At 49.2% G+C, this 25,946-nt stretch overlaps 1 protein-coding gene across 2 annotated transcripts in view; it reads left to right on the forward strand.

The window, feature by feature from the left end:
- Positions 1-385: 385 nt before the first annotated feature.
- Positions 386-25,946, forward strand: part of oxct1a (3-oxoacid CoA transferase 1a) — a 115,908-nt gene continuing 90,347 nt past the window's right edge. Inside the window, exon 1 of one of the 2 annotated variants that reach the window (XM_070877169.1) lies at positions 386-510. In XM_070877169.1, the coding sequence (XP_070733270.1) occupies positions 427-510 (84 nt within the window). In that variant the 5' untranslated portion in view covers positions 386-426. The remainder of the gene's footprint in view (positions 511-25,946) is intronic. The other variant, XM_070877175.1, reaches the window with a different exon arrangement.

Here is a 25,946-nt window from a genome sequence, read left to right on the forward strand (position 1 = left end):
TGTAGCTTGCCACGTGTCAATGGCATCCTGCACTTCAAAAAAGAATGCACTTGGCTGCAAAAAGGCACTTTGAGAATCGTGCAAGGCACAAAAAAAAAGTCTTTCCTCTTTGAGCCTGGCTTCCTGTGGGGGTTTGATTGACAATTTAAGGGTGTGCACCATTAAATGCTGAGTGTGGGCTTTCGGCTATTTAAAACTGGGATCTCCTGCCCCTGTGCTCAGCGCGGTTACAGGGAAAGGGGGGGGGGGGGGGGGGAAGGGATATTTTGTTGCTGTGGTTGGAATCTGCAGACAAGTTGTGCAAAGGGATTTTTTTGCAGCCCAGCTTTAAGGACAGCTTGCACTTTAAGGACGCTACTTTTTTTTCTCTCTCTCTCTGCAGCTGCCTTCTCTGGTTTCTCTGAACCCCAGGCAGCTCAGTGAAACATGGCTGTCTACTGCAGGACACTGCTGAGAGTGAGCAGGAACAGGAGCAGTCCTGCAAGGTCACCTGTGAGTAGCTGGGGCAAGGTGAGAGAGGCTGGGGAGCTGGGCATGGTGTGTGGGCAGGTAAGGCAACCTGGGAACCCTCCCCAGCTCTCAGCATTGCAAGGAGCTCTCTGCAAAGCCCCCCCCCTCACCCACCCCACAATTCTGTCAGACAGCACCTGCTAGAGTTTTGTCTCCAATGCTGTGTTTGTTGCTGGGTTATTTAATCAAATCCGGGTGTTAGAATCTGGAATTCAGAAGAATGAGAGGCGATCTTATCGAAACGTATCAGATTATGAGGGGGCTCGACAAGGTGGATGCAGAGAGGATGTTTCCACTGATGGGGGAGACTAGAACTAGGGGGCATGGTCTTAGAATAAGGGGCTGCCCATTTAAAACTGAGATGAGGAGGAATTTCTTCTCTCAGAGGGTTGTAAATCTGTGGAATTCGCTGCCTCAGAGAGCTGTGGAAGCTGGGACATTGAATAAATTTAAGACAGAAATAGACAGTTTCTTAACCGATAAGGGAAGAAGGGGTTATGGGGAGCGGGCAGGGAAGTGGAGCTGAGTCCATGATCGGATCAGCCACGATCGTATTAAATAGCGGAGCAGGCTCGAGGGGCCGTATGGCCTACTCCTGGTCCTATTTCTTATGTTCTCATGTTCTAGTTAAATAATACTTGCAGGCGATGCACGGTGACCATGATTCACCCTGCTCACAAAATAAAATAAACTAAACTGGGGCTTGGAGTTGACCTCCCTTGGGAGAGAGTTTGAAAGGATCTGATTTGAACAGGGGCTTTGGGTTTAGCTTCGCAAAGCCCAGTTTTCAGGGGTGCAACTTGTGGGATCTGAATTGTGTTTTTATTTTGCGAGGTCTGGTTGGGGAGATTCTGTTTGGTTTGGGATGGGCGGGGGTGTGGGGTTGATCCTAGTTTCGAAGGGCAGGCTTGAGCAGTTTGTTTCGGATGGCGGGGGGCGGGGGGGTGGTCTGGGGTTGTGCATGGCTCTGGTTTGGATGGATCTCGGAAAGAAAACGTCTTGCGTTTATATAGCGCCTTTCACGACCACCGGACGTCTCAAAGCGCTTTGCAGCCGATGAAGTACTTTTGGAGTGTAGTCACTGTTGCGATGTGAGGAGTCTAGCCGAGGCTCTTGCTTGGGTAAGGGCAGGGTTTCTTTTGGGACCTCTGGGCAGAGGGGTGCATGCAGGTTGGCTCGGGGGGGGGGGGGGTGGGGTGTGGAGAGAGGTGGGGGCGATATATTCTGGTTTGGGGATTTGGTTGGAGGGGTCTGTCTTGGAATATGTGCAGTTTGGCTGCAGAGTGAGGGTGTATATGGATCGGGGCCCAGGGGGCAGCACGGGCCCAGCCCACACTGCGATATGTGCGCGCGCTCGGTCTGTGCAGCAGAGCTGGTCTCCAGTCGTCCTGGGTAACGACCAAGGCCTAGCTCTGTCAAGCCCCGTGTGGTGGCTGGTGTGCAACGATCACCCCACGTTAAAAAAATCCACCCACAGGCATCTCCCACCCTTCAGGATGTAGTTCGGGATCTGGAATATTGGGTCCTTCATTGAAACACATGTGAACTTTTTGACGAGGGAGCAAGTTATCCTTGACTCGAGGGACTGCCTGTGATGATGATGATGGTGGTTGGAGGGGTCTGGTTTTGGGGAACTGTTGGGATTTTATTTGTTGGATTTAGCGAGGTGTGGGGGGGGGATCTAGAAGAATACAGTTTAATCTGCCTGGCATATTATAAACCTGCCCTCGCACTGATTGTGGGCCAGGCTCTGTGATCTTGCATTGGCTGAGTTTCTGTTTGTATTGAGAGGATCGACCTGGGGGGGCGGGGAGCGGGGTTGCTAACCCGGTGATTCCTGCGGTCTGTGGGGTTATTCTGTAAACTTTTAATGTGGTCAGGGATCACTTTAAAAAAAATAAAAAAAATCTTTCTCTGCTTTCATTTTTATCTCTATTTCCACCTGACACATTCTTGCTCTCACGCGGCCTGCCTTTTCACAGTGGTGCCATTCACTCCTCTTCGAGCCAGGAGGTCGTGGGTTCAAGTCCCGCTCCAGGAGTTGTACCCATAATCTCGGTGAGGTCTGCAATTTCATGGACGAGTCAGTAAACGGAGGTCCTTTCGCCTGATGCGATCCCTGTGACACTATTTGAAGAGCAGCGTTCTGAGGCAAGGGGTATGGGGAGAAAGCAGGAAAGGGGTACTGAAGGGAATGATCAGCCATGATCTTATTGAATGGCGGTGCAGGCTCGAAGGGCCGAATGGCCGAATGGCCGACTCCTGCACCTAGTTTCTATGTTTCTATCTCCCGGCTGACTGAGCTCCCTCAAGCAGCATCACCAAAAATAGATTAAGCGCTCATCTGTTACATAGCTGGGGCTTCATCGCATGTGCATGCCTCCATAAACACAGTGACTGCACTTCAAATCCATCTGTCATGAGGTACTTTGGCACGTCCTGAGGATATTGCTGTATGACTGTATTTTCTGCTTGTGTTTCTCTCTCTCTCTCTCTCTTTCTCTGTTTCTTGCTCTCTTTCCTGCTCACTCACTCTTTGTCCCTGTTTCTCGCTTTCTTGCTCTCTCTTTCGCTCCCTCTTTTTGTTTCTCGTTCTGTGTCCCATACAATCAGAGAACGGTTACAGCACAGAAGGAGGCCATTCGGCCCATCGAGCCCGTGCCGGCTCTCTGCAAGAGAACTTCAGCTAGTCCCCCGCCTCCCAGCCCTTTCCCCACAGCCCTGCAAATATTTTCCTTCAGGTACTTATCCAACTCCCTTTTGGTTTAATCTGCCTCCACCATCATCATCATAGGCAGTCCTTCGGAATCGAGGAAGACTTGCTTCCACTCCAAAAATGAGAACTTAGGTGGCTGAACAGTCCAATACGGGAACCACAGTCCCTGTCACAGGTGAGACAGACAGTGGTTGAGGGAAGGGGTGGGTGGGACTGGTTTGCCGCACGCTCCTTCCGCTGCCTGCGCTTGGTTTCTGCATGCTCTCGGCGACGAGACTCGAGGTGCTCAGCGCCCTCCCGGATGCACTTCCTCCACTTAGGGCGGTCTTTGGCCAGGGACTCCCAGGTGTCGGTGGGGATGTTGCACTTTATCAGGGAGGCTTTGAGGGTGTCCCTTGTAACATTTTCTCTGCTCACCTTTGGCTCGTTTGCCGTGAAGGAGTTCCGAGTAGAGCGCTTGCTTTGGGAGTCTCGCTTCGGGCATGTGAACAATGTGGCCTGCCCAGCGGAGCTGATCGAGTGTGGTCAGTGCTGGGGATGTTGGCCTGGTCGAGGACGCTAACGTTGGTGCAATGCATTCCAGATCATAACCACTCCTTCGCCAAAAAGGTTTTCCCTCATGTCGCCTTTGGTTCTTCTGCCAATCGCCTTAAATCTGTGTCCTCTGGTTCTCGACCTTTCCACCAATGGGAACAGTTTCTCTCGATCCACTCTGTCCAGAGCCCACAGGATTTGGAACACCTCGATCAAATCTCCTCTCAACCCTCTCTGCTCTAAGCAAGGGAACAAAGTTTGTGACGGGGACCGAAAACCCTAAGAGTTTCTCACTCGTTTCTTTCTCCGTCACTCTCTCTTTGTTTCTCTTTCTCTGTCTCTCTGATAAGCCTACTCCAGGTAATCAAGGTTACTTACGAGTTTTCAAGGTCCCCCACCCCCCCAAAACAAAGGTGTATATTTATAGAGGCAGCTCTGATCACCAATCCGCTCACATGTTTACCTCACATGTCTGCATTTCTTTAATGTTTAACTTTTTTTCATTCAGGAGTTGGGTTGTGAGTCAGATTGGTGACCCATCCATCAACCTCAATCTCTTGATTGAATACTCTTTTTATCGAGTCATTTACCCAAGTCCGTGCAGTCTCTGAATCAGAGTCCGTGCAATCTCAGTGTGTTAAAGCCAGCACTCATAGAATCATAGAAGTTTACAGCACAGATAGAGGCCATTTCGGCCCATGGTGTCCGCACCGGCCGACCAAGACCTATCCGGCCTAATCCCACTTCCCAGCTCTCGGTCTGTGGCCCTGCAGGTTACGGAACTTCAGGTGCACATGCAAGTATCCAAGATTCATAGTATCTCCTGCTCTAACCCCAGTGTGGAACTCCTCCCTGCCTTGCTACTATCTGGATAATGTGGATAAATGTGAGGTTATCCACTTTGGTGGTAAAAACAGAGAGACAGACTATTATCTGAATGGTGACAGATTAGGAAAAGGGGAGGTGCAAAGAGACCTGGGTGTCATGGTACATCAGTCATTGAAGGTTGGCATGCAGGTGCAGCAGGCGGTTAAGAAAGCAAATGGCATGTTGGCCTTCATAGCGAGGGGATTTGAGTACAGGGGCAGGGAGGTGTTGCTACAGTTGTACAGGGCATTGGTGAGGCCACACCTGAAGTATTGTGTACAGTTTTGGTCTCCTAACCTGAGGAAGGACATTCTTGCTATTGAGGGAGTGCAGCGAAGATTCACCAGACTGATTCCCGGGATGGCGGGACTGACCTATCAAGAAAGACTGGATCAACTGGGCTTGTATTCACTGGAGTTCAGAAGAATGAGAGGGGACCTCATAGAAACATTTAAAATTCTGACGGGGTTAGACAGGTTAGATGCAGGAAGAATGTTCCCAATGTTGGGGAAGTCCAGAACCAGAGGTCACAGTCTAAGGATAAGGGGTAAGCCATTTAGGACCGAGATGCGGAGGAACTTCTTCACCCAGAGAGTGGTGAACCTGTGGAATTCTCTACCACAGAAAGTTGTTGAGGCCAATTCACTAAATATATTCAAAAAGGAGTTAGATGAGGTCCTTACTACTAGGGGGATCAAGGGGTATGGTGAGAAAGCAGGAATGGGGTCTTGAAGTTGAATGTTCAGCCATGAACTCATTGAATGGCGGTGCAGGCTCGCAGGGCCGAATGGCCTACTCCTGCACCTATTTTCTATGTTTCTATGGAGAATTGGTGTCACCAAACCACTATGACTTCATTGCAGTTGTGAGGGAGTTCTGCACTGCCGGAGGTGCCGTCATTCGATGATTAAATATTCATCGCTGTTTTCGATTCCCCGCCACAAACTGCGTTCCCTAGACACTGACTCCATCCCTCTCCCCAACTCCTGTCTGAGGCTGAACCAGGCTGTTCACAACCTTGGTGTCATACTTGATCCTGAAATGAGCTCCCGACCACATATCCGCAGCATAACCAAGGCCGCCTATTTCCACCTCCGTAACATCGCCCGTCTCCGCCCCTGCCTCAGCTCACCCGCTGCTGAAGCCCTCATCCATGCCTTTGTTACCTCTAGACTTGACTATTCCAACTCACTCCTGGCCGGCCTCTCACATTCTACCCTACGTAAACGAGAGGTGATCCAAAACTCGGCAGCCCGTGTCCTAACTTGCACCAAGTCCCGCTCGCCCATCATCCCCCTGTGCTCGCTGACCGACATTGGCTCCCAGTTAAGCAACGCCTCGATTTCAAAATTCTCATCCTTCTTTACAAATCCCTCCATGGGCCTCGCCCCCTCCCTATCTCTGTAATCTCCTTCAGCTCCACAACCCCCCAAGATGTCTGTGCTCCTCTAATTCTGCCCTCCTGAGCATCCCTGATTATAATCACTCAACCATCAGTGGCCGTGTCTTCTGTTGCCTGGGCCCTAAGTTCTGGAACTCCCTCCCTAAACCTCTCCGCCTCTCTACCTCTCTCCTCCTTTTAAGACGCTCCTTAAAACTTCCCTCTTTGACCAAGCTTTTGGTCACCTGTGCTAATTTCTACTTATGTGGCTCGATGTCAAAATTTTTGTCTTGTAATGTTCCTGTGAAGCACCCTGTGACGTTTTATTACCTTGTAGGCGCTATGCAGATATAAGTTGTTGTTGTTGTTGAGAGGTTAAACGAGGCCCCGTCTGCCGTCTCAGAAGGAAAAGATTCCTGGCACTGCTCCAAGAAGAGCTGGCAAGTTCTCCCTCTCCACAAACACCACTGAAGCAGTTTGACTATTTACATTGGGAAAGGGCAGTCCTTCCTGTAGGAGTCAGGATCATGGATGGTTTTAGGCTATTCAAGCATGAAGGCATCACAGCCCAGTTTGATCTTGTCTGCACCTAAGGCACATCATCATCATCACAGGCAGTCCCTCGGAATCGAGGAAGACTTGTTTCCACTCTTAAAAATGAGTTCTTAGGTGACTGAACAGTCCAATACGAGAACCACAGTCCCTGTCACATGTGGGACAGACAGTGGTTGAGGGAAGGGGTGGGTGGGACAGGTTTGCCGCACGCTCCTTCCGCTGCCTGCGCTTGATTTCTGCATGCTCTCGGCGACGAGACTCAAGGTGCTCAGCGCCCTCCCGGATGCACTTCCTCCACTTAGGGCGGTCTTTGGCCAGGGACTCCCAGGTACCCGTGGGGATATTGCACTTTATCAGGGAGGCTTTGAGGGTGTCCCTGTAACGTTTCCTCTGCCCAGCTTTGGCTCGTTTGCCGTGAAGGAGTTCCGTGTAGAGCGCTTGCTTTGGGAGTCTCGTGTCGGGCATGCGGACAATGTGGCCTGCCCAGCGGAGCTGATCGAGTGTGGTCAGTGCTTCAATGCTGGGGATGTTGGCCTGGTCGAGGACGCTAACGTTGAGGAAAAGAGTGTTTGAAGACCAGACCCTCAAATCTGCCACCAAGCTCATGGTCTACAGGGCTGTAGTGATACCCGCCCTCCTGTATGGCTCAGAGACGTGGACCATGTACAGTAGGCACCTCAAGTCGCTGGAGAAATACCACCAGCGATGTCTCCGCAAGATCCTACAAATCCCCTGGGAGGACAGACGCACCAACGTTGGCGTCCTCGACCAGGCCAGCATTGAATGTTACTGGACCAATTACCCAGAGGCCTAATGGTCCAGGAGACAAGAGTTCATATCCCACCGCAGCATGTGGGGAATTTACCAGTATCAGCAATAGTGAGCATGTAACTACCAGCTCGTTATTCAAAACCCAGGGAAGGAACTCTGCCGTCCTTACCCAGTCTGGGCTGATATGTGACTCCAGACCCACAGCAATGTGATTGACTCTTAACTGCCCCAGTGGCTCACCACCTTCTCAAGGGGCAATTAAGGATGGGCAATAAATGCCGGCCTTGCCAGCGACGCCCACATCCAAGGAATGAGTAAATGTTTTTAAAAAGCTGTCGTCCTAGCTCAGACCACCTCATATATACTTGCCATAAATTCCTACAAATCCCCTGGGAGGACAGACGCACCAACATTAGCGTCCTCTCCCAGCCCAACTACTGCACCTATTTTCTATGTTTCTATGTTTCAGGAACTCAGTGGTCCCAGCTGAAATCCTGTGGGACCGGACTCAGACATAGAAAATAGGAGCAGTAGTTGGCCTGGTCGAGGACGCTAATGTTGGTGCGTCTGTCCTCCCAGGGGATTTGTAGGAATTTAGGTAGCAGCCTGTTTTTAAATTCCTCAGTTTGTGGAATTTAAATGGAAATATTTAATCAGCCAGGCAGTGTCAGGATCATTTCTACGCTGCACCTTTCGACAGTACAGCCCGACTTTCATTTATACAGCGAGGCTACTGCACCTCTTTTAGTGACACTCAGTATTGCAAGGCGGAGGGAATGGGTCATAACTTGGTGGTGGGGGTGAAGATTGCAGATCAATAACATTCTGTCATCTCCAGTAAGTATACTTTGTTACTGTGCCATCAAACACTCCCAGGGCAGGTACAGCATGGGTTAGATACAGAGTAAAGCTCCCTCTACACTGTCCCATCAAACACTCCCAGGGCAGGTACAGCACGGGACTTGATACAGAGTAAAGCTCCCTCTACACTGTCCCATCAAACACTCCCAGGGCAGGTACAGGGGGTTAGATACAGAGTAAAGCTCCCTCTACACTGTCTCATCAAACACTCCCAGGGCAGGTACAGCACAGGGTTAGATACAGAGTAAAGCTCCCTCTACACTGTCCTATCAAACACTCCCAGGGCAGATACAGGGGGTTAGATACAGAGTAAAGGTCCCTCTACACTGTCCCATCAAACACTCCCAGGGCGGGTAGTGAAGGTCCCTCTACAGAGCCAGTAGTGTGCCTTAGTCCCAATTTCAGAAGAGCACCCTCAATTGCAGTAGTATTCCATTTTTCATTTCCCTTTGCACCCTGCCGCCTCTAATCGAGATTGGTCGTCCGGTGCTGAATGTGACGAGCTTGGTGCATTAGTTGCAGGCCCACTGCGTAGGATGTTGAGATTTATTTCGCAGTTGACTGTCGCAGACAGCAGACATAAGTCTTCCTGTGGTTAGGGTGTGTGCGTGTGGACTACTTGTCTCTGTGCTCCTGTTAATAAGAACATAAGAAATAGGAGCAGGAATAGGCCATACGGCCCCTCGAGCCTGCTCCGCCATTTAATACGATCATGGCTGATCCGATCATGGACTCAGCTCCACTTCCCTGCCCGCTCCCCATAACCCCTTATTCCCTTATCGGTTAAGAAACTATCGATCTCTGTCTTAAATTTATTCAATGTCCCAGCTCTCTGAGGCAGCGAATTCCACAGATTTACAATCCTCTGAGAGAAGAAATTCCTCCTCATCTCAGTTTTAAATGGGCGGCCCATTATTCTAAGATTATGTCCCCTAGTTCTAGTCTCCCCCATCAGTGGAAACATCCTCTCTGCATCCACCTTGTCAAGTCCCCTCATAATCTGATACGTTTCGATAAGATCACCTCTCATTCTTCTGAATTCCAATGAGTAGAGGCCCCACCTCCTCAACCTTTCCTCATAAGTCAACCCCCTCATCCCCGGAATCCACCGAGTGAACCGTCTCTGAACTGCCTCCAAAGCAAGTCTATCCTTTTGTAAATATGGAAACCAAAACTGCACGCAGTATTCCGGGTGTGGCCTCACCCGTACCCTGTATAAACGGTGCTTCTGTGGTTAGGGAGTGTGTGTCTCGGCGCTCCTGTGTCGTGTGAAACAGAGTGCCTAACTGTGTGCCATTAACCTTGTGCTTATCTGGATGAGCTGCGATCACAGTCGATAATTGACATACTGGCTGCACTGTAAATAAAATATAATCCTGGGTGAGAAGGTCATCATACTGTGAATAAACTCATTCACCTCGACCTGCTGCCAATTTACCGAAATGGCTCATGACGCATCAGAGAGACTTAATGCGAAGGTATTAAAAAGTTGTCTGATGCGGTGCCAGTAATGTCTGTTCACTTCATGTTTACTTTTAGCTCAGTGTAAGACCTGTACCCCATACTGTACCCCAGTGTTATACAGTGACAGACCTGTACCCCATACTGTACCCCAGTGTTATACAGTGACAGACCTGTACCCCATACTGTACCCCAGTGTTATACAGTGACAGACCTGTACCCCATACTGTACCCCAGTGTTATACAGTGACAGACCTGTACCCCATACTGTACCCCAGTGTTATACAGTGACAGACCTGTACCCCATACTGTACCCCAGTGTTATACAGTGACAGACCTGTACCCCATACTGTACCCAGTGTTATACAGTGACACACCTGTACCCCATACTGTACCCCAGTGTTATACAGTGACAGACCTGTACCCCATACTGTACCCCAGTGTTATACAGTGACACACCTGTACCCCATACTGTACCCCAGTGTTATACAGTGACAGACCTGTACCCCATACTGTACCCAGTGTTATACAGTGACAGACCTGTACCCCATTCTGTACCCAGTGTTATACAGTGACAGACCTGTACCCCATACTGTACCCCCGTGTTATACAGTGACAGACCTGTACCCCATACTGTACCCCAGTGTTATATAGTGACAGACCTGTACCCCATACTGTACCCAGTGTTATACAGTGACAGACCTGTACCCCATACTGTACCCAGTGTTATACAGTGACAGACCTGTACCCCATACTGTACCCAGTGTTATACAGTGACAGACCTGTACCCCATACTGTACCCCAGTGTTATACAGTGACAGACCTGTACCCCATACTGTACCCCAGTGTTATACAGTGACAGACCTGTACCCCATACTGTACCCCAGTGTTATACAGTGACAGACCTGTACCCCATACTGTACCCCAGTGTTATACAGTGACATACCTGTACCCCATACTGTACCCCAGTGTTATACAGTGACAGACCTGTACCCCATACTGTACTCCAGTGTTATACAGTGACAGACCTGTACCCACCAGGACTGTACCCCAGTGTTATACAGTGACAGACCTGTGCCCCATAATGTACCCAGTGTTATACAGTGACAGGCCTGTACCCCATACTGTACCTCAGTGTTATACAGTGACAGACCTGTACCCCATACTGTACCCCAGTGTTATACAGTGACAGACCTGCACCACATACTGTACCCCAGTGTTAAACAATGACAGGCTTGTACCCCATACTGTACCCCAGTGTTATACCGTGATAGGCCTGTACCCCATACTGTACCTCAGTGTTATACAGTGACAGACCTGTACCCTCCAGTACTGTACCCCAGTGTTATACAGTGACAGACCTGTACCCCATACTGTACCCCAGTGTTATACAGTGACAGACCTGTACCCACCAGTACTGTATCCCAGTGTTATATAGTGATAGGGCTGTACCCACCAGTACTGTACCACAGTGTTATACAGTGACAGACCTGTACCCACCAGTACTGTACCCCAGTGTTATACAGTGACAGACCTGTACCCACCAGTACGGTACCCCAGTGTTATACAGTGACAGACCTGTACCCACCAGTACTGTACCCCAGTGTTATACAGTGACAGACCTTTACCCACCAATACTGTACCCCAGTGGTGTACAGTGGCAAACCTTTACCCAGCAGTACCGTACCCCAGTGTTATACAGTGACAGACCTGTACCCACCAGTACTGTACCCCAGTGTTATACAGTGACAGACCTGTACCCACCAGTACGGTACCCCAGTGTTATACAGTGACAGACCTGTACCCACCAGTACTGTACCCCAGTGTTATACAGTGACAGACCTTTACCCACCAATACTGTACCCCAGTGGTGTACAGTGGCAAACCTTTACCCACCAGTACTGTATCCCAGTGTTATCCAGTGACAGGCCTGTACCCACCCGTACTGTACCCCAGTGTTATACAGTGACAGGCCTGTACCCACCAGTACTGTACCACAGTGTTAGACAGTGACACCTGTACCCACCAGTGCTGTACCCCCGTGTTCTACAGTGACAGACCTGTACCCACCAGTACTGTACCCCAGTGTTATACAGTGACACCTGTACCCACCAATACTGTACCCCAGTGTTATACAGTGACAGACCTATACACACCAGTACTGTACCCCAGTGGTATACAGTGACTGATCTGTATCCCAGTACTGTACCCCAGTGTTATACAGTGACAGCCCTGTACCCACCAGTACTGTGCCCCAGTGTTGTACAGTGACAGACCTGTACCATAGTACTGTGCCCTAGTGATATACAGTGACAGATCTGTACCCACCAGTACTGTACCCCAGTGTTGTACAGTGACAGACCTGTAGCCATCAGTACTGTACCCCAGTGTTGTACAGTGACAGACCTGTACCATAGTACTGTGCCCTAGTGATATACAGTGACAGATCTGTACCCACCAGTACTGTACCCCAGTGTTGTACAGTGACAGACCTGTACCCATCAGTACTGTACCCCAGTGTTATACAGTGACAGACCTTTACCCACCAATACTGTACCCCATTGGTGTACAGTGGCAAACCTTTACCCACCAGTACTGTATCCCAGTGTTATCCAGTGATAGACCTGTACCCACCAGTACTGTACCCCAGTGTTATATAGTGATAGGGCTGTACCCACCAGTACTGTACCCCAGTGTTATACAGTGACAGACCTGTACCCACCAGTACTGTACCCGAATGTTATACAATGACAGACCTGTACCCACCAGTACTGTAACCCAGTGTTATACAATGACAGACCTGTACCCACCATACTGTACCCCAGATTTAGAGTGATATACCTGTACCCAGCAGTACTGTACCTCAGTGTTGTATAATGACAGATCTGTACCCCAGTGTTATACAGTGACAGACCTGGACCCACCAGTACTGTACCCCAGTGTTATACAGTGGCAGACCTGTACCCCAGTGTTATACAGTGACAGACCTGTACCCCAGTGGTATACAGTGACAGACCTGTACCCACCAGTACTGTACCCCAGTGTTATACAGTGACAGACCTGTACCCACCAGTACTGTACCCCAGTGTTATACAGTGACAGACCTGTACCCACCAGTACTGTATCCCAGTGTTTTGCAGTGACAGACCTGTACCCACCAGTACTGTACCTCAGTGTTGTATAGTGACAGACCTGTACCCACCAGTACTGTACCCCAGTGTTTCACAGTGACAGATCTGTACCCACCGGTACTGTACCCCAGTGTTTCACAGTGACAGATCTGTACCCACCGGTACTGTACCCCAGTGTTATGCAGTGACAGACCTGTACCCACCAGTACTGTACCCCAGTGTTATACAGTGACAGACCTGTATCCCAGTGTTATACAGTGACAGATCTGTACACACCAGTACAGTACTCCAGTGTTATACAGTGACATACCTGTACCCCAGTGTTATACAGTGACAGACCTGTACCCTAGTACTGTATCCCAGTGTTATACAGTGACAGAACTCTACCCACCAGTACTGTACCACAGGACTATACAGTGACGGACCTGTAACCACCAGTGCTGTTCCGTGTTATACAGTGACAGACCTGTACCCACCAGTACTGTACCCCAGTGTTATACAGTGACAGACCTGTACCCACCAGTACTGTACCACAGTGTTATACAGTGACAGACCTGTACCCTAGTACTGTATCCCAGTGTTATACAGTGACAGACCTGTACCCACCAGTACTGTATCTCAGTGTTATACAGTGACAGATCTGTACCCACCAGTACTGTACCACAGGACTATACAGTGATGGACCTGTAACCACCAGTGCTGTGCCCGTGTTATACAGTGACAGACCTGTATCCACCAGTACTGTATCCCAATGTTATGCAGTGACAGGCCTGTACCCACCCGTACTGTACCCCAGTGTTATACAGTGACAGGCCTGTACCCACCAGTACTGTACCACAGTGCTATACAGTGACACCTGTACCCACCAGTGCTGTACCCCAGTGTTATTCAGTGACGGACCTGTACCCTAGTACTGTATCCCAGTGTTATACAGTGACAGATCTGTACCCACCAGTACTGTACCACAGGACTATACAGTGATGGACCTGTAACCACCAGTGCTGTGCCCGTGTTATACAGTGACAGACCTGTATCCACCAGTACTGTATCCTAGTGTTATGCAGTGACAGGCCTGTACCCACCCGTACTGTACCCCAGTGTTATACAGTGACAGGCCTGTACCCACCAGTACTGTACCACAGTGTTGTACAGTGACACCTGTACCCACCAGTGCTGTACCCCAGTGTTATACAGTGACAGACCTGTACCTACCAGTACTGTACTCCAGTGTTATACAGTGACACCTGTACCCACCAGTACTGTACCCCAGTGTTATACAGTGACCGACCTATACACAGCAGTACTGTACCCCAGTGTTGTACAGTGACAGACCTGTACCCACCAGTACTGTGCCCCAGTGTTATACAGTGACAGACCTGTACCCTAGTACTGTATCCCAGTGTTATACAGTGACAGAACTGTACCCACCAGTACTGTACCACAGGACTATACAGTGACGGACATGTAACCACCAGTGCTGTCCCGTGTTATACAGTGACAGACCTGTACCCACCAGTACTGTACCCCAGTGTTGTACAGTGACAGATCTGTACCCACCAGTACTGTACCCCAGATTTATAGTGATATACCTGCCCCCACCAGTACCGTACCCCAGTGTTTTTCAGTTACAGAACTGTACCCACCAGCATTGTACCCCAGTGTTCTCCAGTGACAGACCTGTACACACCAGTACTGTACCCCAGTATTACACAGTGACAGACCTTTACCCACCAGTACTGTACCCCAGTGGTGTACAGTGACAGACCTGTACCCACCAGTACTGTACCCCAATGTTATACAATGACAGACCTGTACCCACCATACTGTACCCCCGATTTAGAGTGATATACCTGTACCCGCCAGTATTGTACCCCAGATTTATAGTGATATACCTGTACCCACCAGTACTGCACCTCAGTGTTTTTTAGTGACAGATCTGTACCCACCAGTACTGTACACCAGTGTTATACAGTGACAGGCCTGTACCCCAGTGTTATACAGTGACAGACCTGTACGCACCAGTACTGTAGCCCAGTGTTATACAGTGACAGACCTGTACCCCAGTGTTATACAGTGACAGACCTGTACCCACCAGTACTGCACCCCAGTGTTATACAGTGACAGACCTGTACCCACCAGTACTGTACCCCAGTGTTATACAGTGACAGACCTGTACCCACCGGTACTGTATCCCAGTGTTATACAGTGACAGATCTGTACCCACCAGTACTGTACCCCAGTGTTATACAGTGACAGACCTGTACCCACCAGTACTGTACCCCAGTGTTATACAGTGACAGACCTGTACCCTAGTACTGTATCCCAGTGTTATACAGTGACAGAACTGTACCCACCAGTACTGTACCACAGGACTATACAGTGACGGACCTGTAACCACCAGTGCTGTCCCATGTTATACAGTGACAGAGCTGTACCCACCAGTACTGTACCCCAGTGTTATACAGTGACAGACCTGTACCCACCAGTATTGTACCACAGTGTTATACAGTGACAGACCTGTACCCACCAGTACTGTACACCAGTGTTATACAGTGACTGGCCTGTACCCACCAATACTGTATCTCAGTGTTATACAGGGACAGACCTGTACCTTAGTACTGTACCCCAGTGTTATTCAGTGACAGACCTGTACCCACCAGTACTGTACCCCAGTGTTGTACAGTGACAGACCTGTACCCACCAGTACTGTATCTCAGTGTTATACAGTGACAGACCTGTACCCACCAGTACTGTACCCCAGTGTTATGCAGTGACACCTGTACCCACCAGTGCTGTACCCCAGTGTTATTCAGTGACAGGCCTGTACCCTAGTACTGTATTCCAGTGTTATGCAGTGACAGAACTGTACCCACCACTACTGTACCACAGGACTATACAGTGATGGACCTGTAACCACCAGTGCTGTACCCGTGTTATACAGTGACAGACCTGTACCCACCAGTACTGTACCCAGTGTTATACAGTGACAGACCTGTACCCACCAGTACTGTACCCCAGTGTTATACAGTGACAGACCTGTACCCCAGTGTTATAAATGACAGACCTGTACCCACCAGTACTGTACCACAGTGTTATACAGTGACAGACCTGTACCCACCAGTATTGTACCCCAGTGATATACAGTGACAGACCTGTACCCACCAGTACTGTACCCCAGTGTTTTGCAGTGACAGACCTGTACCCACCAGTACCGTACCTCAGTGTTATACAGTGACAGACCTGTACCCACCAGTACTGTACCTCAGTGTTGTACAGTGACAGACCGGTACCCACCAGTACTGTACCTCAGTGTTGTACAGTAACAGACCTGTACCCACCAGTACTGTACCCCAGTGTTTTGCAGTGACAAACCTGTACCCACCAGTACTGTACCCCAGTGTTATACAGTGACAGACCTGTACCCACCAGTACTGTACCCCAGTGTTATACAGTGACAGACCTGTACCCACCAGTACTGTACACCAGTGTTATACAGTGACAGATCTGTACCCACCAGTACTGTACCCCAGTGTTATACAGTGACAGACCTGTACCCACCAGTACTGTACCCCAGTGTTATACAGTGACAGATCTGTACCCACCGTTACTGTACCCCGGTGTTATACAGTGACAGACCTGTACCCACCAGTACTGTACCCCAGTGTTATACAGTGACAGACCTGTACCCACCAGTACTGTACACCAGTGTTATACAGTGACAGATCTGTACCCACCAGTACTGTACCCCAGTGTTATACAGTGACAGACCTGTACCCACCAGTACTGTACCCCAGTGTTATACAGTGACAGATCTGTACCCACCGTTACTGTACCCCGGTGTTATACAGTGACATACCTGTACCCACCAGTACTGTACCCCAGTGTTATACAGTGACAGACCTGTACCCTAGTACTGTATGCCAGTGTTATACACTGACAGAACTGTACCAACCAGTACTGTACCACAGGACTATACAGTGACGGACCTGTAACCACCAGTGCTGTCCCGTGTTATACAGTGACAGACCTGCACCCACCAGTACTGTACCACAGTGTTATACAGTGACAGACCTGTACCCACCAGTACTGTACCACAGTGTTATACAGTGACAGGCATGTACCCACCAGTACTGAACCCCAGTGTTATACAGTGACACCTGTACCCACCAGTGCTGTACCCCAGTGTTATTCAGTGACAGATCTGTACCCACCAGTACTATATTCCAGTGTTATACAGTGATAGAGCTGTACCCACCAGTACTGTACCCAAGTGTTATACAGTGACAGACCTGTACCCTAGTACTGTATCCCAGTGTTATACAGTGACAGACCTGTACCCACCAGTACTGTATCTCAGGACTATGCAGTAACGGAGCTGTAACCACCAGTGCTGTGCCCGTGTTATACAGTGACAGACCTGTATCCACCAGTACTGTATCCCAGTGTTATGCAGTGACAGGCCTGTACTAACCCGTACTGTACCCCAGTGTTATACAGTGACAGGCCTGTACCCACCAGTACTGTACCACAGTGTTATACAGTGACACCTGTACCCACCAGTGCTGTACCCCAGTGTTATTCAGGTACAGACCTGTACCCTAGTACTGTATCTCAGTGTTATACAGTTACAAAACTGTACCCACCAGTACTGTACCACAGGACTATACAGTGACGGACCTGTAACCACCAGTGCTGTACCCGTGTTATACAGTGACAGACCTGTACCCACCAGTACTGTACCCCAGTGTTATACAGTGACAGACCTGTACCCACCAATACTGTACTACAATGTTATACAGTGACAGGCCTGTACCCACCAGTACTGTACCCCAGTGTTATACAGTGACACCTGTACCCACCAGTGCTGTACCCCAGTGTTATTCAGTGACAGACCTGTACCCACCATTGCTGTACCCCAGTGTTATTCAGTGACAGACCTTTACCCACCTGTACTATATTCGAGTGTTATACAGTGATAGAGCTGTACCCACCAGTACTGTACCCCAGTGTTATACAGTGACAGACCTGTACCCTAATACTGTATCCCAGTGTTATACAGTGACAGACCTGTACCCACCAGTACTGTATCTCAGTGTTATACAGTGACAGATCTGTACCCACCAGTACTGTACCACAGGACTATACAGTGACGGACCTGTAACCACTAGTGCTGTGCCCGTGTTATACAGTGACAGACCTGTACCCACCAGTACTGTATCCCAGTGTTATGCAGTGACAGGCCTGTACCCACCCGTACTGTACCCCAGTGTTATATAGTGACAGGCCTGTACCCACCAGTACTGTACCCCAGTGTTATACAGTGACAGACCTGTACCCACCAGTACTGTACCCCAATGTTATACAATGACAGACCTGTACCCACCAGTACTGTAACCCAGTGTTATACAATGACAGACCTGTACCCACCATACTGTACCCCAGATTTAGAGTGATACACCTGTACCCGCCAGTATTGTACCCCAGATTTATAGTGATATACCTGTACCCACCAGTACTGCACCTCAGTGTTTTTTAGTGACAGATCTGTACGCACCAGTACTGTACCCCAGTGTTATACAGTGACAGACCTGTACCCCAGTGTTATACAGTGACAGACCTGTACCCACTAGTACTGCACCCCAGTGTTATACAGTGACAGACCTGTACCCACCAGTACTGTACCCCAGTGTTATACAGTGACAGACCTGTACCCACCAGTACTGTATCCCAGTGTTTTGCAGTGACAGACCTGTACCCACCAGTACTGTACCTCAGTGTTGTATAGTGACAGACCTGAACCCACCAGTACTGTACCCCAGTGTTTCACAGTGACAGAGCTGTACCCACCGGTACTGTATCCCAGTGTTATACAGTGACAGATCTGTACCCACCAGTACTATATTCCAGTGTTATACAGTGACGGACCTGTAACCACCTGTGCTGTCCCGTGTTATACAGTGACAGACCTGCACCCACCAGTACTGTACCCCAGTGTTATACAGTGACAGACCTGTACCCACCAGTGCTGTACCCCATTGTTATACAGTGACAGACCTGTACCCACCAGTACTGTACCTCAGTGTTATTCAGTGACAGACCTGTACCCACCAGTGCTGTACCCCAGTGTTATTCAGTGACAGACCTGTACCCACCAGTACTATATTCCAGTGTTATACAGTGATAGAGCTGTACCCACCAGTACTGTACCCCAGTGTTATACAGTGACAGACCTGTACCCTAGTACTGTATCCCAGTGGTATACAGTGCCAGACCTGTACCCACCAGTACTGTACCACAGGACTATACAGTAACGGAGCTGTAACCACCAGTGCTGTGCCCGTGTTATACAGTGACAGACCTGTATCCACCAGTACTGTATCCCAGTGTTATGCAGTGACAGGCCTGTACCCGAGTACTGTATCCCAGTGTTATGCAGTGACAGGCCTGTACCAACCCGTACTGTACCCCAGTGTTATACAGTGACAGGCCAGTACCCACCAGTACTGTACCACAGTGTTATACAGTGACACCTGTACCCACCAGTGCTGTACCCCAGTGTTATTCAGTGACAGACCTGTACCCTAGTACTGTATCCCAGTGTTATGCAGTGACAAAACTGTACCCACCAGTACTGTACCACAGTGTTATTCAGTGACGGACCTGTACCCACCAGTACTGTACCACAGTGTTATTCAGTGACAGACCTGTACCCACCAGTACTGTACCCCAGTGTTATACAGTGACAGACCTGTACCCTAGTACTGTATCCCAGTGGTATACAGTGACAGACCTGTACCCACCAGTACTGTATCTCAGGACTATACAGTAACGGAGCTGTAACCAACAGTGCTGTGCCCGTGTTATACAGTGACAGACCTGTACCCACCAGTACTGTATCTCAGTGTTATACAGTGACAGATCTGTACCCACCAGTACTGTACCACAGTGTTATACAGTGACAGACCTGTACCCACCAGTACTGTACCACAGGACTATACAGTGACGGACCTGTAACCACCAGTGCTGTACCCGTGTTATACAGTGACAGACCTGTACCCACCAGTACTGTACCCCAGTGTTATACAGTGACAGACCTGTACCCACCAGTACTGTACCACAATGTTATACAGTGACAGGCCTGTACCCACCAGTACTGTACCACAGTGTTATACAGTGACAGACCTGTACCCACCAATACTGAACCCCAGTGTTATACAGTGACACCTGTACCCACCAGTGCTGTACCCCAGTGTTATTCAGTGACAGACCTGTACCCACCATTGCTGTACCCCAGTGTTATTCAGTGACAGACCTGTACCCACCTGTACTATATTCGAGTGTTGTACAGTGATAGAGCTGTACCCACCAGTACTGTACCCCAGTGTTACACAGTGACAGACCTGTACCCTAGTACTGTATCCCAGTGTTATACAGTGACAGACCTGTACCCACCAGTACTGTATCTCAGTGTTATACAGTGACAGATCTGTACCCACCAGTACTGTACCACAGGACTATACAGTGACGGACCTGTAACCACTAGTGCTGTGCCCGTGTTATACAGTGACAGACCTGCATCCGCCAGTACTGTATCTCAGTGTTATGCAGTGACAGGCCTGTACCCACCCGTACTGTACCCCAGTGTTATATAGTGACAGGCCTGTACCCACCAGTACTGTACCCCAGTGTTATACAATGACAGACCTGTACCCACCAGTACTGTTCCCCAATGTTATACAATGACAGACCTGTACCCACCAGTACTGTAACCCAGTGTTATACAATGACAGACCTGTACCCACCATACTGTACCCCAGATTTAGAGTAATACACCTGTACCCGCCAGTATTGTACCCCAGATTTATAGTGATATACCTGTACCCACCAGTACTGCACCTCAGTGTTTTTTAGTGACAGATCTGTACCCACCAGTACTGTACCCCAGTGTTATACAGTGACAGACCTGTACCTCAGTGTTATACAGTGACAGACCTGTACGCACCAGTACTGTACCCCAGTGTTATACAGTGACAGACCTGTACCCCAGTGATATACAGTGACAGACCTGTACCCACCAGTACTGCACCCCAGTGTTATACAGTGACAGACCTGTACCCAGCAGTACTGTACCCCAGTGTTTCACAGTGACAGAGCTGTACCCACCGGTACTGTATCCCAGTGTTATACAGTGACAGATCTGTACCCACCAGTACTGTACCCCAGTGTTATACAGTGACAGACCTGTACCCACCAGTACTGTACCACAGGACTATACAGTGACGGACCTGTAACCACCAGTGCTGTCCCGTGTTATACAGTGACAGACCTGTACCCACCAGTACTGTACCACAGTGTTAAACAGTGACAGGCCTGTACCCACCAGTACTGTACCACAGTGTTATACAGTGACAGACCTGTACCCATCCGTAATGTACACCAGTGTTATACAGTGACTAGCCTGTACCCACCAGTACTGAACCCCAGTGTTATACAGTGACACCTGTACCCACCAGTGCTGTACCCCAGTGTTATTCAGTGACAGACCTGTACCCACCAGTACTATATTCCAGTGTTATTCAGTGACAGACCTGTACCCACCAGTACTGTACCCCAGTGTTATACAGTGACTGACCTGTACCCACCAGTACTATATTCCAGTGTTATTCAGTGACAGACCTGTACCCACCATTACTGTACCCCAGTGTTATACAGTGACATATCTGTACCCACCAGTAACTGTACCCCAGTGTTATACAGTGACAGACCTGTACCCACCAGTACTGTACCCCAGTGTTATACAGTGACAGACCTGTACCCTAGTACTGTATGCCAGTTTTATACACTGACAGAACTGTACCAACCAGTACTGTACCACAGGACTATACAGTGACGGACCTGTAACCACCAGTGCTGTACCCGTGTTATACAGTGACAGACCTGTACCCACCAGTACTGTACCCCAGTGTTATACAGTGACAGACCTGTAACCACCAGTGCTGTACCCGTGTTATACAGTGACAGACCTGTACCCACCAGTACTGTACCACAATGTTATACAGTGACAGACCTGTACCCAGCAGTACTGTACCCCAGTGTTATACAGTGACAGACCTGTACCCACCAGTACTGTATCTCAGTGTTATACAGTGACAGATCTGTACCCACCAGTACTGTACCACAGGACTATACAGTGACGGACCTGTAACCACTAGTGCTGTGCCCGTGTTATACAGTGACAGACCTGCATCCACCAGTACTGTATCCCAGTGTTATGCAGTGACAGGCCTGTACCCACCAGTACTGTACCACAATGTTATACAGTGACAGGCCTGTACCCACCAGTACTGTTCCCCAGTGTTATACAATGACAGACCTGTACCCACCAGTACTATTCCCCAATGTTATACAATGACAGACCTGTACCCACCAGTACTGTAACCCAGTGTTATACAATGACAGACCTGTACCCACCATACTGTACCCCAGATTTAGAGTAATACACCTGTACCCGCCAGTATTGTACCCCAGATTTATAGTGATATACCTGTACCCACCAGTACTGCACCTCAGTGTTTTTTAGTGACAGATCTGTACCCACCAGTACTGTACCCCAGTGTTATACAGTGACAGACCTGTACCCCAGTGTTATACAGTGACAGACCTGTACGCACCAGTACTGTACCCCAGTGTTGTACAGTGACAGACCTGTACTCCAGTGTTATACAGTGACAGACCTGTACCCACCAGTACTGCACCCCAGTGTTATACAGTGACAGACCTGTACCCACCAGTACTGTACCCCAGTGTTATACAGTGACAGACCTGTACCCACCAGTACTGTACCTCAGTGTTGTATAGTGACAGACCTGTACCCACCAGTACTGTACCCCAGTGTTTCACAGTGACAGAGCTGTACCCACCGGTACTGTATCCCAGTGTTATACAGTGACAGATCTGTACCCACCAGTACTGTACCCCAGTGTTATACAGTGACAGACCTGTACCCACCAGTACTGTACCCCAGTGTTATACAGTGACAGACCTGTACCCTAGTACTGTATGCCAGTTTTATACACTGACAGAACTGTACCAACCAGTACTGTACCACAGGACTATACAGTGACGGACCTGTAACCACCAGTGCTGTACCCGTGTTATACAGTGACAGACCTGTACCCACCAGTACTGTACCCCAGTGTTATACAGTGACAGACCTGTAACCACCAGTGCTGTACCCGTGTTATACAGTGACAGACCTGTACCCACCAGTACTGTACCACAATGTTATACAGTGACAGGCCTGTACCCGAGTACTGTATCCCAGTGTTATACAGTGACAGGCCTGTACCCACCAGAACTGTACCACAGTGTTATACAGTGACACCTGTACCCACCAGTGCTGTACCCCAGTGTTATTCAGTGACAGACCTGTACCCTAGTACTGTACCCCAGTGTTATACAGTGACGGACCTGTAACCACCAGTGCTGTACCCGTGTTATACAGTGACAGACCTGTACCCACCAGTACTGTACCCGTGTTATACAGTGACAGACCTGTACCCACCAGTACTGTACCCCAGTGTTATACAGTGACAGGCCTGTACCCACCAGTACTGTACCACAGTGTTATACAGTGACAGACCTGTACCCACCAGTACTGAACCCCAGTGTTATACAGTGACAGACCTGTACCCTAGTACTGTATCCCAGTGTTATACAGTGACAGACCTGTACCCACCAGTACTGTATCTCAGTGTTATACAGTGACAGATCTGTACCCACCAGTACTGTACCACAGGACTATACAATGACGGACCTGTAACCACCAGTGCTGTGCCCGTGTTATACAGTGACAGACCTGCATCCACCAGTACTGTATCCCAGTGTTATATAGTGACAGGCCTGTACCCACCAGTACTGTACCCCAGTGTTATACAGTGACAGACCTGTACCCACCAGTACTGTACCCCAATGTTATACAATGACAGACCTGTACCCACCAGTACTGTAACCCAGTGTTATACAATGACAGACCTGTACCCACCATACTGTACCCCAGATTTAGAGTGATACACCTGTACCCGCCAGTATTGTACCTCAGATTTATAGTGATATACCTGTACCCACCAGTACTGCACCTCAGTGTTTTTTAGTGACAGATCTGTACGCACCAGTACTGTACCCCAGTGTTATACAGTGACAGACCTGTACCCCAGTGTTATACAGTGACAGACCTGTACCCACCAGTACTGCACCCCAGTGTTATACAGTGACAGACCTGTACCCACCAGTACTGTACCCCAGTGTTATACAGTGACAGACCTGTACCCACCAGTACTGTATCCCAGTGTTTTGCAGTGACAGACCTGTACCCACCAGTACTGTACCCCAGTGTTTCACAGTGACAGAGCTGTACCCACCGGTACTGTATCCCAGTGTTATACAGTGACAGATCTGTACCCACCAGTACTGTACCCCAGTGTTATACAGTGACAGATCTGTACCCACCAGTACTGTACCCCAGTGTTATACAGTGACAGAGCTGTACCCTAGTACTGTATCCCAGTGTTATACAGTGACAGAACTGTACCCACCAGTACAGTACCACAGGACTATACAGTGACGGACCTGTAACCACCAGTGCTGTCCCGTGTTATACAGTGACAGACCTGTACCCACCAGTACTGTACCACAGTGTTATACAGTGACAGGCCTGTACCCACCAGTACTGTACCACAGTGTTATACAGTGACAGACCTGTACTCACCAGTACTGTACACCAGTGTTATACAGTGACTGGCCTGTACCCACCAGTACTGAACTCCAGTGTTATACAGTGACAGACCTGTACCCTAGTACTGTATCCCTGTGTTATACAGTGACAGACCTGTACCCACCAATACTGTATATCAGTGTTATACAGTGACTGACCTGTACCCTAGTACTGTACCCCAGTGTTATTCAGTGACAGACCTCTACCCACCAGTACTGTACCCCAGTGTTATACAGTGACTGACCTGTACCCACCAGTACTATATTCCAGTGTTATACAGTGACAGACCTGTACCCACCAGTACTGTACCCCAGTGTTATACAGTGACAGACCTGTACCCTAGTAGTGTATCCCAGTGTTATACAGTGACAGACCTGTACCCACCAGTACTGTATCTCAGTGTTATACAGTGACAGATCTGTACCCACCAGTACTGTACCACAGGAATATACAGTCACTGACCTGTAACCACCAGTGCTGTTCCCGTGTTATACAGTGACAGACCTGTATCCACCAGTACTGTATCCCAGTGTTATGCAGTGACATGCCTGTACCCTAGTACTGTATCCCAGTGCTATGCAGTGACAGGCCTGTACCCACCCGTACTGTACCCCAGTGTTATACAGTGACAGGCCTGTACCCACCAGTACTGTACCACAGTGTTATACAGTGACACCTGTACCCACCAGTGCTGTACCCCAGTGTTATTCAGTGACAGGCCTGTACCCTAGTACTGCATCCCAGTGTTATGCAGTGACAGAACTGTACCCACCACTACTGTACCACAGGACTATACAGTGATGGACCTGTAACCACCAGTGCTGTACCCGTGTTATACAGTGACAGACCTGTACCCACCAGTACTGTACCCCAGTGTTATACAGTGACAGACCTGTACCCACCAGTACTGTACCCCAGTGTTATACAGTGACAGACCTGTACCCCAGTGTTATACAGTGACAGACCTGTACCCACCAGTACTGTACCACAGTTTTATACAGTGACAGACCTGTACCCACCAGTACTGTACCCCAGTGATATACAGTGACAGACCTGTACCCACCAGTACTGTACCCCAGTGTTTTGCAGTGACACACCTGCACCCACCAGTACTGTACCTCAGTGTTATACAGTGACAGACCTGTACCCACCAGTACTGTACCTCAGTGTTGTATAGTGACAGACCTGTACCCACCAGTACTGTACCCCAGTGTTTCAAGTGACAGACCTGTACCCACCAGTACTGTACCTCAGTGTTATACAGTGACAGACCTGTACCCACCAGTACTGTACCTCAGTGTTGTACAGTGACAGACCGGTACCCACCAGTACTGTACCTCAGTGTTGTACAGTAACAGACCTGTACCCACCAGTACTGTACCCCAG

The sequence above is a fragment of the Pristiophorus japonicus genome, chromosome 1, assembly GCF_044704955.1.
Source record: "Pristiophorus japonicus isolate sPriJap1 chromosome 1, sPriJap1.hap1, whole genome shotgun sequence".
NCBI classification, from domain to species: Eukaryota; Metazoa; Chordata; class Chondrichthyes; family Pristiophoridae; genus Pristiophorus; species Pristiophorus japonicus.